At 35.6% G+C, this 17,346-nt stretch overlaps 1 protein-coding gene across 1 annotated transcript in view; it reads left to right on the forward strand.

Moving 5' to 3' along the window:
• The window catches only part of URI1 (URI1 prefoldin like chaperone), a 102,498-nt gene that overhangs the window by 25,310 nt on the left and 59,842 nt on the right, over window positions 1–17,346 (forward strand). Inside the window, exon 6 of the mRNA XM_029924253.1 lies at window positions 2–31. Coding sequence (XP_029780113.1) covers window positions 2–31 — 30 coding nt within the window. The remainder of the gene's footprint in view (window position 1; window positions 32–17,346) is intronic.

Consider the following 17,346-nt stretch of genomic DNA (forward strand, 5'->3'; position numbering starts at 1 on the left):
GGTGGCGCGGCTCCGAGAGGAGCAGGAAAAGGTAACAGGCCGCGCTCCGGGCCCCGCGCTTCCGCCGGCGGTCTCGGGAGGCGCCCGGCCCCCCTCCCCGAGGCTGGGGCCTTGCTGGAGGTCGGCTCCCCGACGGCGGCCCCCTCCTTTGCGCTGTGGGCCGCGGCCCTCCGGTCCCGGGCCCAGCTCGATCCCGACCCGGTACCGGGGAGGAGCGCAGCCTCCGAGCTCGGAAAGAGAAAGTGTTAGGAGAAACTTTTGTCACGTGCTTTTGTTGTCTTTTGTCTGGAGCCCTTTGACCTTCAGGGGGAGGGAAGGGATTGGGAAGAGGGAGGTGACCAGCCCTTTAAGTTGCATTATCAAAGTGAGTTTTCAGACCGAATACCGGCAGCTGTGCGTGGGAATTTTCTGCTTTGGGGTACGCGGTAAATGCAGTGCTCACCTTATTAGCTTTTTAAAAATCATTGCTAAAGTGCATGCACATCGCTGCTCTTTATCAGACTGCACGCAGTGCAAACTTTGGTTTTTAGTGTTTGTCAAAGTGGAACCCAATTCTATTGAATTTTAACTTTAATCCTATAATAAGTTTTAATCTGCCAGGGTAGAGGGAAGAAAAATTTGCATTTCCCAGTGGGATTGTATATGAAGAAGTATGTCCGATTTAAGAAATATGGTGGTGTTTAATTTGAGATTTTTTTTTTCCTTTGGATTTTGTAGCATTTCAGGTTCTCGGCATCTCTACAAAATTTGAAATTCTTACTTTGAAAAGCAGTATTTACTTAAAATGTCCTATGTCGTATTGAGAGTATCGTGGTTAAAAGGGGGAGGAAGTTGTTTCAAAAGTGTAAGCAGTGGCAGTCCCTCACTTTGTCTAATGAACATTCCTGTATAAAAGTAACTACTTGACAGGTATACAAATACCCTCAGTTCAGCTAGAGGAGGGGCTTTTCATAGAACCTAAAAAGTCCTGCTTTGCGTGGAAACCACCTGTTAGGAGGAACTGTGGGGATCTTTCCTACTTTGTTCTGGTTCTAAATTATTCTAAATTATTGCATTGGATTTCCTTTTTTGAGGGCCGTTTTTTTTTTTTCTAATGTCATGTACAAACTGCCAGGTTTTAAACTTGGCTTTTTTTTTTTTTAAATCCAACAAGTATTGTGTTATATACATTATAAGATGTTAATAGTTGATAATTTTTCTATTTTGAGGAGAAAAAGAAAAAAGAAGCCCTTCATGAAACTAATTTGTTCAGTTTTGGCAAAATTATTTACATTTTTTGTTCTTTTCGGAAATGTGAAACAGGCCTTCAGAAGATGGTGTTCCCATTGCCTTTAGTCTGGTCCATAGAGGAATTACTCGTGTCTTTCAGAGTATAACATGTGCATAATGCTCACTTGGTATGTCTCCTAACGTTTGTCATAGTAAAAGAGAGATCCTTAGTTTTATTCTAACGCTAGTGTGGCTGAAATACAAAGGATACATTTTGGGGTGCTCTGAACAGCTTTCTGGAATAGTATCTAGTTACATTTGAAAACTGTCTTTCCAGTTACAGACCTGTGGGAATCTAAAGAACTGTTTTCAGTAGACATTGACTATGTTACCAAATTACCTTTCTGTGTTATGTTGATGTTTTGGCACATAAAATAAGCATGTACATCATGGGTATGTAAAATTCCCCGGGTGATAAAGACTACACGGAATTTTACAGGATCTGCTTCAGTGAACGGGAGACCCGTAGTGTCACAAAATATCCTAGTCAGATAGCTATACTTTATAGTTTAGTATAGGAAAACTTTATATAGTAAATATTCAGTTATTTTCTGAGGGACTTTATTTAGGCTTTGAGGCCAACAAACGCAACTATAGTACAGTGAACTCTAGTAAAATAGAAGTGTTTGGATGTTCTTGGAATGAAAAGGGAATGAAAAAGAATGTCATTGTAGCTTTGTCTTTGTATTTTTAGTACAAAGTTTTAGCTTTAGCTAAATGGTTCGCTTTAGCTTTATCTTAGTATTTTTTTTAAAAATATAAATCCAGTTAAATGTGCTTTAGGACTTGGGTTTTTCCACTGGTTTTCCCAGTGTGAGAATTAACACCTGAAGAAAATGATTTGATTCTTTTTTTTTTTTTTTTCTTCTGGTACCTGGCTAGTAGGCTCTGGATGCAGAGGAGAGAAATTAATTCATTACATACACGGATACTTTAGGTTTAGGGCCTTATTCTCACTGGGAGCCTTGGTTGAGAAAACTGTTAGGCAATGTGGCCTACACGTTGCTCATTAGTTTTTTAATGTTTATTTTTGAGAGAGAGAGCACGAGCGAGCTGGAGCAAGTGTCGGCGGGTGGGACAGAGATAGAGGGACATGTAGAAACCAAAGCAGGCTCCAGACTCTGAGCTGTCAGCGCACAACCCGATGCAGGGCTTGGACGCACAAATCCTGATAGGAGACCTGAGCTGACGTTGGTTGTTTTTAACAGATTGAGCCACCCAGATGCCCCCAAGTTGTTTTTAAATTCAGCTAAGATGTGTAACAGGTTGGTCCCTCTCTCTCTCTGTTTTTCCCTTGTTTTTACTTTGGAACCCTGAATAACAAGAACAGAATTAGTGACTGAGGAAAAAAGACACAAGTGGAGAGGGCATAAATGACCCACATCCCCAGGAAATGGCAACATCTGTAATAAATGGACAGGATCAAATATTTTACCATAGTTTTCATTTATAGCATCAATGCTGAAACACAGAAACATTTAAAATAAAAAAAAATCTTTTTATTTATTTTTGAGACACACACACACACACACACACACACACACACACAAGCATGGAGGGACAGAGAGAGAGGGAGACACAGAATCTCAAACAGGCTCCAGGCTCCGAGCTGTCAGCACAGTGTGATGCGAGGCTGGAACCCACAGACTGTGAGATCATGACCTGAGCCTTAGTTCGATGCTTAGCCAACTGAGCCACCCAGTACCCGCAAAAACATTTTTTAAAAGTTAAAACCTGTTAAAACTTTGATTTAGCAAAAAGACGCATACAGAAAGGTCCCCTGCAGCTTTGCTTATAATAATGAAAAAACTAAAAGTCCAGCATTAGGGGATTGATTAAATAAATCATGGTATATATGATGAACTTTCATGCAGTGATTAAAGATTATAGAGCAGTATGTATAGTGTGGTTATAGTTATGTTTATATGTATGTAAGTATTCACAGTTTATATAGGAAAACACCATTAAATATTTTAAAAGCACAATTTCATTTCTTTTAGTTAAAAGTGAGTGAAATCGTTGAGATTTTTAACTCTTTCAATAAAGGCTGTTGATAAAACTCTAATTAATTGTGATGAAAACTAGGATATTGTATCTTTTAAAAAAGTTTTTTTATGCTTTATTTATTTTTGAAAAGGAGAGAGAGAGAGAGAGAGAGAGAGAGCGAGCGAGCGAGCATGCGCGAGAGCATGAGCAGGGGGGGACAGAGAGAGAGAGAGGGAGACACAGAATCAGGATACAGGCTACAGGCTATAGGCTATGAGCTAGCTGTCAGCACAGAGCCCTGTGCGGGGCTCGAACTCCTGGTGAGATCATGACCTGAGCCAAAGACCTATGCTTAACCCACTGAGCCACCCAGGTGCCCCTAGTATGTTGTATCTTTAACTACTAAATACTTTTCTGGGCCTGAAAGTAGCTCTTGGCTAGTTTGAACACCACTTCGTATGGTTTATTTCTTGGTTATTCCAGAGTTGATAGATATAATATATATGTATATAATCTATTCCCAGTTGATTTTCTTTTTTCTTTTTTCCTTGGAGGTTTTAGTCTTAATTCTCTGTGAAAAGATTACAGGGACAAGAAAGAACTTGGCTCATCTTTATTTTTCTTTTAACTAAATATGTTTTTACCAATGGCAGTAAAATATTTGGTGGAAAAATATGAGCTACTTAGGAGCTTCTCTAGACTGACCTATGCCATACAGGTTATGATTTAGGACTGTAGTGGGCTGTTTGTTGTAGGGAATTTTCCTCATACTCAGGTCTTGTTAAATCTGGTTTTGTCTCAGAATTGCATTATTTTCAAAGTTTGGTTTCTTTGCTAAGGAGATATTTCTACAATAGCTGCATTTTATATTTCCAGATACTATTATCTTTTATTAGCAGAATTACTGAGATTTTATTGTAATGTGAAAAAAGTGATATATAATATTATTTTCATGGGTTTATTTGCTGGATAATAATAACTTTGGAAAATTAATGAGAATAATATTTATTATTTTGTTATAATTACTGCTGAGTGGCTCATGTAATTGTCAACTGGAGTTTGGAATAATTTATTCTTTCCTGATATAGAACCTGGGTTATTAAATGCATTAACACTAAGTATCTCAAATTTTTCATAAAGCAGAACAACTAATTTAACTTAGTGAAGGTTTTCATACTTCTCATGATAAACTGAACTGCATATACTTTAAGAAACTGTCAGCCATGTGCCTCATACAACAGCTGTTCTTCTCTCCAAGCCTAGAATCCAAACATCTATTTTTTCAACAAATACCGAGCAATTCTACATGCCAGGCATGTATCCTCCACATGGCAGACCTGTTCCTACTCTATGCCATCTTCTGCTGAGGACGCAGTAAAGAACAAAATAACGTCCTTGCTTTCGTGGAGATTACATTCTAGGGGTAAAGGCATGGAAGAGGCACATTTAAAATACCAGTATATGGTTTGTGATAGTTAAGGCTATAGAAGAAGAAAGTTTTGGTAAGGGAGGGTATTTTGGAGAGGAGCTTTCTAGTCAAGGCAGCCAGCTTAGAATGAGTGAAGATGAGTTGTAAGGATTTTGATGTTTATTTTTGTGAGATGAGAAGCCCATTGGAATGCGTTTTGAGAATCCTGATCTTAAATCATAAGCATCTATTTCTCATGTGTGAAGAAAGGGAGAGAGAATGGGATTGTGGAGTTGTATATAATATAGAGTAAATTCGCTGTGTGCTAGACAGTGTGATGTTACAGATTTGATATTAGATCTTCATTGACTCTCTTAATTTTTCAGATCAACAATTTGGGTTGTTTGTAGTTTTTACCCTGAACTTTCTAGCAGCGTATTGGTCCTCAGTTCTACTTATAATGCTTGTTTTCTAAGGCGGTTATACCAATTAATATTCCTTGCCAACAGCAGGCGAAAGTTCCAGCTATTGCACATCCTCATCACCACTCGGTACTGCTTGTCTTTTTCGTATTTGCTAACCATTTATCACTTTTTCAAATATTTTTTGGCTACTTTTCTGTTTGTTTATTTTTGGTAGAATACCTGCTCATCTCTTACCCATTTTCAGTTGGGATATGTGCCATATTTTAATTGATTCATAGCAGTTCTGTATGACTTTGGTATGAGTGCTTTTCAGGAATGCTTTGTAAATTTCTTTTCTAGTCTGTGCTTGACTAATACTCTATACTGGTGTCCTTTGATGAAGAGAAGAAATTCTCAATTTTATTTGTTTATTTATTTTCATATACTTATTGTCAAGTTGGCTAACATACAGTAAGTACAGTGTGTTCTTGGGGGTAGATTCCCGTGGTGCATCGCTTATGTACAACACCCAGTACTAGAAATTCTCAATTTTTAAAAAATGTTTACTTATTTTTGCGAGAGAAGGCTTGCGTACTCCAGCAGGGACGGGGAAGAGACAGAGCAAGAGAGAATCCCAAGCAGGCTCTGTGCGCTCAGCATGGAGCCCAAAGTCGGGCTTGATCTCACGACCCATGAGACTCTGACCTGAGATGAAATCAAAGTCAGGTGCTTAACTGATTGAGCCACCTAGGTACCCCAGAAATTCTCAATTTTAACAATCCTTCATTTTTATTTTATTTTTTTTAAAGCTTTTTATTTATTTTGAGAGAGTTTGTGGGGGAGAGTGAGAATCCCAAGCAGGCTTTGCATTGCCAGTGCGTAGCCCTATGCGAGGCTGGAACTCACTAACTGAGAGATCATGACCTGAGCCAAAATCAAGAGATGCTTAATTGACCAAGCCACCCAGGCACTCCAGCAATGTTTTATGATTGGTGTTTTTTTTGGTCTTGTTTTTAGGGAGTCTTTGTTTTCCTAATGTTCTAATGTTCTCTTATATTATCCTGTAGCTGTATTGTTTTGCCTTTCATGTTCAGATCTACATTCTATTTGGAATTGATTTTGTGTATAATGGGGGATTGAGGTCTGGTTTGATTCTTACCATATGCAGATCTAGTTGCCCCATCACTGTTTATTGGAAAGATTGTGCTCTTAACGCTGCATCATTATCTTTGTCATAAATAAGGTAATTATATGTGTAGGTATGTTTCTGTGTTCCATGGGCCTATTTGTCTTTTCTTGCACCAAACCTACACTAATTATTATAGCTTTATAAGTCATCTTTGGTAGTGTATATTTTATTGATTCCTCAGGATGGCTTATTTTGTCCTTCTAATCCTTATGGCTTTTTATTTTTCTTGCCTTTTGCCCTGGCTAGAATTTCTAGTGGAAGGTTTAGTAACAATGGTAGTAGTAGGTGTTAGGAGTAAACTTTCAAAATTTCACCATCAAGTATGATGTTTACTGTGAATATTTTTAGTATTTTTTTAATCAGGTTAAGGAAATGTCCTTGTATTCTATTTAGCTAAGGGTTTTTTTCTGAATGGCCATTAAATTGTAGAAAATACTTTTTTCTAGGTTGAGTAATTATAAATAATATATTGAAGGGGGTTTGATAATTCTAGTGTTGAAGTTCTATTTTTTTCCCCCACTTCTAAGAATGGCAGAGTTGTTAGAGTAAGGTTTGTTTGTGGCCAAAGATATATTTTTTAAGTAGATGACTTTTCAGAATTCATTACTTTTGAATTTTATTTTAGAACAATTTGGTTTTTTTATTGTTAATACTTTTTATCATGCTAGTCATGTGCCGCGAAAAAAAGACAACTTTCGTTTCAGCCTTTTGGAAGTTATTAATAAACATTATGATAATGAATTTCAGGAGGGGAAACATTTTTTTTCACGTTATGTTAGTTAGGCCTGTCCAGATTGGAGTACAAGACAAGAATAGTTCCAAAACGCTGGTGGGGAAAGGGCAGAGGAGGTGCAGAGTCTGTTTGACCATAACTGCTAGATTTTGCATTCTCATCTAATGTTTTTAGTATGGATTTAAAAATCTTTTAGCTTATATCATTCTTTCCTTCATCTCCAGGTTGGTGAGTCCCAATTTTTTTAGTCTGTCCAACGGCAGTTTTTTCTTGTTTAAACTATGACTGTTTATTTTGAAAAATTGTAAAATGAACAGGAAGGTTGAAAGAATAGAGTCATCAGTAATACTTTGTACCATTTGATTTTTCTTTGTGTGTCTGTCTTTTTTTCTTGTTAAACCATTTGAAAATAAATTGCAGACGACATCACAACCCTAATATTTAAGCACATTCTTTTAGAACAGGGTCATTTTCCTACATAAACATAATATGTTATTTTCACACTCAAGAATGAACAATTGACAATGTTATTATTTAACATACATTTCCTTAGTTTTTCTAAAAATGTTTGTTTTATAACTCTTTTTCCATCCAAGATTCAATCAAAGATTACATTTGGCTGTTTTTATCTCTTTAGTTTCCTTCAACAGCAATCTCCTTGCCTTCTTTTGTCTTTATGAAATTGGTATTTTTGAAGAGTTGATGACAGTTTTCTCATAGAATGGCCTACAGATTGGAGATATGCAATGAATATTATCATGAAAACACAACATTAAGTGTTTTTGGCGAGATACTACATAGTTGATAACTTGTCACTGCATCACAGCAGCAGACACATGATATTACTTTACCCCATTGTTGGTGTTGCTGATGTAAGGTGGCATCTGCTAGATCTTTCCACCATAAAAGTACCCATTCCCATGTGTAAGGAATAAGTGCTTTAAATGGTAATAATGTTTGAAGACTAAATATCCTGTTCCCTTACAACTCTTTACCATGGATGACCCTTGCCTGAATCAGTTACTATATTAATGTTTGCAAATTGGTGATTTTCTAACTATATTTATAGCTGGCATTTTTCTGTAAAGAAGATCCCCTTTGCCCCTTTTAGCATTACTACAAACTTTTGTGTTTTTAAAAAATGTTTGTGATAATTTGTCATTATTCCTTCTGATGTTTAAATTGTCTCAGTTTGTCCAGTGGGAGTCCCTTTCAGGCAGCTTCTGCATCTCTTTGGCATGTTCCATAATTCCTTTGTCTTTCATTACCCTGCTTTTGGGTAGAAGGTGTTCCAGGCTGGCCTTGTAGTTTTCTTGCCTTAGTCCTGAAATTGACTGTTTCTTCAAAGAACCCTATTTCTTTTTAATGGAAAATGCTTAGACATCAGTATCTGGACCCCATAGTGCTCATTGTTTTGGGATATTATTTCATCAGGGCTTTTCAGTGGACAGTGCTAAGGAAATATATTAACCTTCAGTATGCCAGGAAAAATAGTCATCACATTTTACATATCCTAGGTCCAAGGGATTCTTTTTACTTTTTATTTCTTGGAGTAATTTTCACAAATGGTTTATAGAAGAATAAGGGACAGTGAATAACAATTTTACTAGATTTCTTTCTTTCTTTCTTTTTTTTTTTTTTTAGCTAACGAGAGAGGGAATGTGAAAGCAGGGGAGAAGGGCAGAGGGAGAGAGAGAGAAATCTTAAACAGGCTCCTCACTCAGCTCAGCACAGAGCCCAGTGAGGGGCTCTATCTCACGAACTGTGAGATCATGACCTGAGCTGAAATCTAGTCAGACGCTCAACCCACTAAGCCGCCCAGGCACCAAATATTACTAGATAGTTTAATAAGAGTTTAAACCTTGCCATTCTCTTTGTATTAAGTAGATTTTGGTGTACAGAGAGAAGAGATTTAAGAACACTGCCACCTGTCCTTTTAGAAAGGTGGGGTAGTCCAGGTTCTTGCTGCCTGCTGCGTTACACGGTGATGTTCTCGTTGAAGGACAAGGGCTGGATGGGAATGCTGTAGTTGCGTTCTTGGAAGTGTATCATTGTTCATTCATTGATTCCCCTCCCCCTTATTTCCCAAGTCAGTCATCCTTTATTCAACATCCAGTATATTCAGATATGTGTAGTTCTCTTTCCAGTTTGCATGGTCTGTTCTAGGACTAAGAGAGACACAAAAATAAACCATTACATAATCCTTGCTTTCAGAATTTATTTCCAGTGCTGTCATTGCCCTCCCCTGCCCCCCTCCCCAAGTCTCTGACCTCAAGTATCTTAAAAACTTGGAGTGAAAAAAATTTACTGATCTTTTATTCTGGCAATCTTATTTATTGTGATAAACTCTATATATATAAAATAAAATTTGCCATTTTAACCATTATTTTAAATGTACATTTCCATGGCATTAATTACAGTTACTGTTAATGCAACCATCACCGCTGTTTCCAAGACTTATTCAGCACCCCAAACAGAAAGTTTGTAAGCATTAAGCAATAATTCTCATTCTCCCTTCTCTTGAGGTGAGCCCCTGGTTACCTCTAAACTACTGTCTGCCTGTATGAATTTAGCAATTCTAGGTATTTCATAGAAGTGGAATCATATGACCTTTGTCCTTTTATGACTGGCTTATTTCATGTTTTCACAGTTCATCCATGTTATTGTGTGTATCACAACCTCATTTCTATTTAAGACTGAGTAATATTCCATTGTGTGTATGAATATATATATGTATATACACACACACACACTCTCACACACACCACAGTTTATGTGTTCATCAGTTGATGAACACATGGACTGTTTCCGCGGTTTGCTGTTATGAGTAGTGTTGCTACGAACATCGGTGTACGAGTATCTGAGTTCTTGTTTTCAGTTCTTTATGGTATATACCGAGGAGTGGGATTGCCGAGTCATATGGTAACTCTGTGTTTAACTTTTTGAGGAACTGCCAAACTGTTTTCCACAGCATTTGCACAATTTTACATCAGCAATACATGAGGTTTCCTATTTTTCCACATCCTTGCCAATACTTATTTTTCCATTGTTTTTTATTATAGCTATCCTAATAGGTGTTGATATATCTCATTGTGGTTTTGATTTGCATTTCTCTAATAACTAAGGATATTGAGCATCTTTTCATGTGTTTATTAACCATTTGTATGTCTTTGGAGGAATGTCTATTCAAGTCCTTTGTCCGTTTCAAGTTGCATTATCTTTTTGTGTTGCAGTTCTTTATATATTCTAGGTATTAAATCCTTATGAGCTGTATGATTTGCAAATATTTTCTCCCATTCTATAGGTTGTGATTCAATTTCTTGATAATGTTTTTTGTGAGAAAGTTTTTAATTTTGATAAAGTCCAGTTTATCTATTTTTTCTTTGGTTGCTCATGCTTTTAGTGTCCTAAGAGCACTGCCAAATCCAAGGTCATGAAGATTTATATCTGGCTTCTTCTAAGAGTTCTATGGTTTTAGCTCTTATATTTACATCATTGACCCATTTTGAGTTAATTGATGCTGAGTTTGAGAAAATTTAGGATGTTGTCATCTGAAGGTTTATAATCTGAGATTTAATTCATATTATCATTTTTACTATCATTTGTGCATAGTTGTGTAAATAGCATGGCCACTAACCACCCGTAGGTGTTAAAGTTTACAACTCAAAATAATTAAAATTAAGTGAAATTTAAAAATTAAGCTTCTTAAGCAGATCGGCCACATTTCAGGTGCTCAATAGCCACACATGGTGGCATTGGACAGTGCTCATTTTGAAGCTTTTCCATCATCAAAGAAAATTCTGTTGGACTCTGCTGGTCAAGAGAGCTATTTTTAAAATTCATATTCTAATTTGTTTAATAATTATGAAATGTTTTCCTCTGTCATTTTCTTCTCCTTGCCATTATTGGAGAGAAAACAAAAATTTCTGAATTGTCAACTGTGTTTAAAAACGAAAAACAGTCTACAGAGATAGTGTCTTTTGTCTTTTCTTACACCTTTTTAAAAAGATGATGCAGTACTTTGGACAATACAGTAAGAAAAGTGAAGGATGATTTTCCCTATTGATTGCAGTAACTTTCTAGGTGATTTCATGATTTTTTTCAGGTTTTTATATGATTTTTTTAAAGCATAGTTAGAAATAATAATCATAAAGTATAATTGCCAGGGTGACAGAATAACAAGATATAGGAAAAATACAATCAGGAAGATCCCATAATGTATCTTAGACTTATCAAAGGATTCACTGTACTCATATAATAATTGGCAGATAAAATTAATTGCATTCTTTTTGTTCTACTACATACATTTTCTCTATTTTTTGCAACACCTCTAAGAAGTCATGAAATGTCAGTCTTTGCAAATAGTTAGAATTACTCAAAAAAAAAGTCAAACATTAAATTGTTCACTGGATCCTGATACTTTTCATTCAGACCCATTACCACAGGGTTCTTCAACTTTCTGCAAAATCTGTATTTGAATCTCCCTTCTTTGACAGTAAAAACCTTGGTTCTCAACAACGTCTGCATTTATTCATTTGCTCTATTCTGCAATATACACAAAACAGTTTTAGAACTGCTACATTAATACTACCGCCCGCAGCAAACCTATAAAGTGAAGTTGAAGATTTCTTTGCAGTTCCATTTGTTCTTATAGAATGAACTGTGTTGGCATGTAGAGTTAGGATACTGATCTCAAAGGTGCTTAAATTACTACCACTTTTTCTGTGCAGTTATCTCTTGAATTTGATGAAAAGTTTCTATTTGTATTGAATTTGTGTTTGCTTTTTTTATCAGTTTGATTTAATTTTTTATGAATACATAAAACATCTACATGGTTTAAAATCAAAATTGTATCAAAAGGTATACTGAAGTAATTCATTCCATTCTTCTACCTATCCCAATTGATAATCATTCTCAGTAATTTCTAGTTTATCCTCACTTTTTTTTTAAAATTTTTTAAAAAATGCTTTTATTTTTGAGAGACAGAGAGAGACAGCATGAGCAGAGGAGGGTCAGAGAGAGAGGGAGACGTGAAATCTGAAGCAGGCTCCAGGATCTGAGCTAGCTGTCAGCACAGAGCCCTACGTGGGGCTTGAACGCACGAACTGTGAGATCATGACCTGAGCCGAAGCTGGATGCTCAACCGACTGAGCCATCCAGGCGCCCCTCTTCTTTAAAAATAAATTTTAAGATATACTCTCTCTCTTTTTTTAAATATACTCTTATCTCCTTTCCCACTTTCTTACATACAACATCGTGTGTAATAATATTTTACCCCTTGTTTTTCTCATTAAATTTATACCTAGGAATTTCTCTGGTTCTTAGAGATCTTCCTCATCATATTTTATGGTTGCATTGTGTGGGTATACTATCCAGTGTTCAGTTGGTATCTTTTTGATGGGCACTTGGTGGTTTTCAGTCTCTTCATAATGCAAAAATATTTCAGGGGATTACTCGATGTTGCTTCCCATTTGTGAAATGATTTCAGATGAATTCCTAGAGGTGTGATAATTGGGTCAGAGGGTAAATTGGTTTAGCTTTATAAACTACACGTATATGTTAATCAGTTTAACTTAAAATGTGAAATAAAAAGAGGTAAGAAACCTCGAAAAATAAGGTGTTCAAAAGCTAGAGAATAGTGTGCTTAGTTTCTTGTCTCTCCACTTCGTTTCTAGTGATCTCCACTGCCATTTTCAAGGTAATGGTTTCTTACCTGGAGGCAGTAATTCTTCACTGGTCTTGGTAACTCCACTCTTGGTCCACTTCTACCTGTTTTTGAGAGCTGTCATTTTTTTTTAACAAGGTAAATAGAATTATGTCATTTTATCATTGTAAGTCCCATTGTACTTACAGTAAAATCCCCTTGTATTGTCTAATTTTTTTTTAAGTTCATTTCCAGCTACTCCTTACTTATTTACTGTACCTTAAAGCGATGACCTGTTTTTTGGGGGCAGAAAACCCTAAGTATGTTTTTAAAATAATACTGTGTTTGTTTTAAAGAAATCCCAATACAATATAGCAAACAAAACAAAAAACCAAAATAAAACCTCCCCAAAGCCCCCCAAAGTTCTGTTTAATCTCTGGATTTGACAGTTGTTCCTAAACCTTTGATTTATTTTATGAATTCAATAATACTAAAGTAATTGCAAATGGATGCTTTTTCCAAGCAATAAAAATACAGAGTTTTGTGCCAGGCACTGTACTAGAAACTGGGATACATAAGAGTATTTTTTTTCTGCCCTCAGAAAAAATTTATAGGGAAATTTGTTAAGACATAATACAGTGTAGTAATTTTCTCTTTCCAATTATTTGCTTTTCATTTGCTTCTCAAGCTACTGGAAGCTGCTAGCCTCTATCTTTAATGGAAATTACTTTAGCTAAAGTTACTATATTTCACTTGCCAAACTCACTGAACCTTTCTGAGTTGTGGCCATACTTGGCCTCTGGAAATTTTCTTGTTCCCTAGTAAACTATTGAAACTGTATACCCTAGGAACTTTGGTGATTTCACTTTTTTGGGGGTCTTCTGCCTCCTTAGTACTAGTCTCTAGTTTCTTCATCGGATCCTTAAATATCCTGTGTTTTCCATTTTTGGCCATCCTCTCATTTTACTCTGCTTGTCTTCTCTCATATACTTCTGTATGCCCTCTCCTCTTGTCCAGACCTGCTGCCTTTTGGGCAGCTTCTCTTGAATGGCCTACAAACAGCACAATGTCATTTACTAAACTTGAATTGATCTTTGTCTCTAATCTACATGTACATTCTCACCCTAGTTCTCAGCAACACTATTCAAACCAGAGTCTTTTTAGCCTGCCCTGATTCATCTCCTTAATACTATGAATTTACTAGATCTTGTCAGTTGTTTCTGTGTGATAAATAACTTGTATCTTAAGGGCCCATTAGCTTATCTTAATTAGGCTAGTATTGAAAAATAATGTCACATTTTCAGTTAAGTGTTACTATTTTTGATACTTTCGTTCTTTTTGTTAGCCTTCTGCTGTTACCTCATGCTTTTATTTTTGAAGTTCTAATCTAAACAAATTATTCCTCTATTTCTCATGCCTTTGTTTTGAAGTTTTAATCTGTAAACATACTATTTCTCTTTTAACTCTATTAGCTTTATTTTACTTTCCTTTTAGTTATTATCTTAGAGATTACAATGGGTAACATTTACTGTTGTCTACTTTAAATTAGTAGGAAATTATTTTTGATCTTCTGAAATTTTGCCACTTATGTGATTATTCAAATAATTTTTTGGTAGTTTAATTTCATTAACTAACCCTCCCTTATTTGTGCTATTGTCACATTTACCTCTACATAGGTTTTTATGCCCTAAAACATTAGGATTATGGTTTTAAATATTTTCATTTTATTTAATTCTAAGCTGGTAGGTTCTCCCCCACCCCTGACACTTAAAAAAATTAAAAAAAAATTATTTATTTTTGAAATTCAGAGACCGATCATGAGTGGGTGAGGGGCACAAAGAGAGGGAGGCAGAATCTGAAATAGGCTCCATGCTCTGAGCCTGATCGGGACCTGATGCGGGACAAACTCTGATATCATGACCTGAGCTGAAGCCACATGCTTAACTGACTGAGCCACCTAGGTGCCCCGCCACCCCTGATACTTTTAGGATGCCATTCCATTATCTTTTGACTTTTTCTCTTCATTGCTGTTAGTCTTCTGTCAGTCTTAATTGTTGTCTTCTCTGAAGAATTTGTATATATTTTCCCCCCTTATTTACTTCAGGATTTTTTTTTCATCTTTGTTCTGTCCTTTGCTCTGTATGCCAATTTGGATACCTTCTATTGAGCTGTACTCCAGTTTACCAGTTCTCTGTTCTTATGTATCTAGTCTATTAGTAAACCCATCTACTAAATGTCTAGTGACATTTATTCTGTTTTTATTTACATAATTTATGTTTTCACATTATGTAAGTAGATTCTAGGCATCTAGAATTGATGTCTCCAACCTTTACTCTATTTTCATGAATATGTTTATCATAAAGTGTCTTATAACTGCAATATGTAAATCAAATTAGAGTCTTTTGTCATTGTTTATTTTTGCTCTTGGTTTCTCATCAGCTGTTCCTGTTTTCATAGGCTGCCTTGTAATTTTTGATTGGATGCCAGACATTATAGAAAAATTGTAGGGACTCTAGATGATGTTATTTTTTTCAAACATGAGTAAGTTTTCTTTAAGCATCCAGTTGAAATTTTTTTGGTCTGTTTGAATTTTGTTTTTATTCCTGGCATGTAACACTCTTAATGCATAGCTTTAATTCTATATAGAGTATGTCTTTTTCATAAATTATGTGATCATGTATATGTAATTCTGTTTCTCTTTTATTTCATTTCATTGGATTATTTACCTATGAATACCACATTTTCTGGCTAAGTCTTGATATCTAGTAGTAAATTCGTCTTTGTCTTCAAAATTGCATTTACTGTTCTTGAACCTTTGCTTTTTTTAAAGTTTATTTTGAGAGGGACAAAAAGCGAGTGAGCAAGAGGGAGATTGAGTTGGGGAAGGGACAGAGAAAGTGAGAGGGAGAGAGGGACTTGACCTCATGAACTGTCAGATCATGAATGGAGCTGAAATCCAGTTGAGGGCTTAACTGACTGAGCCACCCAGGTGCCCTGACCCTTTGCTTTTTCATAAATATTTTGGAATCTTCTTTTTAATACCGATAAGTAACCTGCCTAGGGTTTTGCTTGGAGTACACTATATCTAAAGATTAATTAGGGGACTATTGACATCATTACACTGTTTTCTAACCCATAAACATATCTGTTTATTTAGTTCTTCTTTAACTTAGTATTGTCTTTTGTTAGTTTATATACCACATATTTTTTAGATTTATCCCTTTATATTTATTATTTTTAATTACATTTTATGAGGTAGTTGCAGTTCATCTTTTATTGGTATATAGTCACATACTTGATCTTTGTAGTTTGACAAATGTATATTCTGATAGTATATATATATAATATATATATGTATATATATATATAGGCATGTGCATGTTAATCTGAATAATAGCAATTAATTCTCTCTAGTTCTTCAGACTTTTACTTTTGCCTTTTGAATGATGTATAGGACCTTTAATACAGTGTTGATTAAAAGTAATGATAGATTTCCTTATCTAGTTCTGCAGATCAGGGGAACAACTTTAAATATTTTATCATTATACATGATGTTTACTGTTGTAGGCTTTTTGTGGATAATCTTTATGAAAATAAGGAAATGTTCTCCTGTTCTTACTTTGTACCTTTTATCATGAATAGATGTTGAATTTTATCACACGTGCTTTTTGTGTGTTAAGATGTTAATATGGTGAGTTAATTTGAATTTTAAAAAATATTGAAACACCATTGCATTCCTGGAGAAAGTCCCTTGTTATGATATGTTTATCTTTTCATATGTTGTCCTATTAAATTTCTTATTATTTTGTTAAAGTATTTTGTTTCTGTGTTTATGAGGGATATTGGTTTATAGGTTTTTTCTTTTTTCTTGTAATGTTCATGTTTAGTTTTGGTTTCAGGGTTATGCTAGCCTCATAAAAAACTCATTTTTGTGTATTTTACAAAAGAGCTTGTGTACTATTTATTGGTAATGTTTTTAACTTAAGTGTTTGAAATAATTTATCAGTAAAGCTGTCTCGGGCTTAGTATTTTCCTCTTGTGAGTATTTTAAAATATGGTCTTGGGGCACCTGGGTGGCTTAGTAGATTGAGCGACCAACCTTGACTAAGGTCATGATCTCATGGTTTGTGATTTTGAGCCCAGTGTCAGGCTCCTGCTGTCAGTGCAGAGCCCGCTTTGGATCCTCTATCACCCTCTCCCTGCCCCTTGCACACATTGTCTCTCTCTCAAAAATAAACATTAAAAAAACCCACAGTTTCAATTTCTTTGTTAGTAAAAGACTATCCATATTTTCTATTTCTAATTGTGTCAGTTTTGGAAATGTGATTTTTAAAGGAAAATTTTCTTTTTATCTCAGTTTTCAGATTTATTAGCCTTGAGTTATTCATAATATTCCCTTTTTAATACCTACAGGTTTGGTAGTAATATCCTCTTTTTTTTTTTTAAGTTTTTTTTTTTTTGATGGGGGGGAGGGGCAGAGAGGGAGGGAGAGAATCCTAAGCAGGCTCCATGCTCAGTATGGAGCCCTACATGGGGCTTGATTCCATGACCATAAGATCATGAAAAGTCAGATGCTGACTTGACTGAGCCTCCCAGGAGCCCCAATAATATCCTCGTTTTAATTCGTGTGTGTGTGTGTGTGTGTGTGTGTGTGTGTGTGTATTTCCCTTTGATTTGTCTTTCTTTGGGTTTATCAATTTTATCTTTTTAAAG

Source organism: Suricata suricatta, chromosome 16 (genome assembly GCF_006229205.1).
Source record: "Suricata suricatta isolate VVHF042 chromosome 16, meerkat_22Aug2017_6uvM2_HiC, whole genome shotgun sequence".
Lineage (NCBI taxonomy): Eukaryota > Metazoa > Chordata > Mammalia > Carnivora > Herpestidae > Suricata > Suricata suricatta.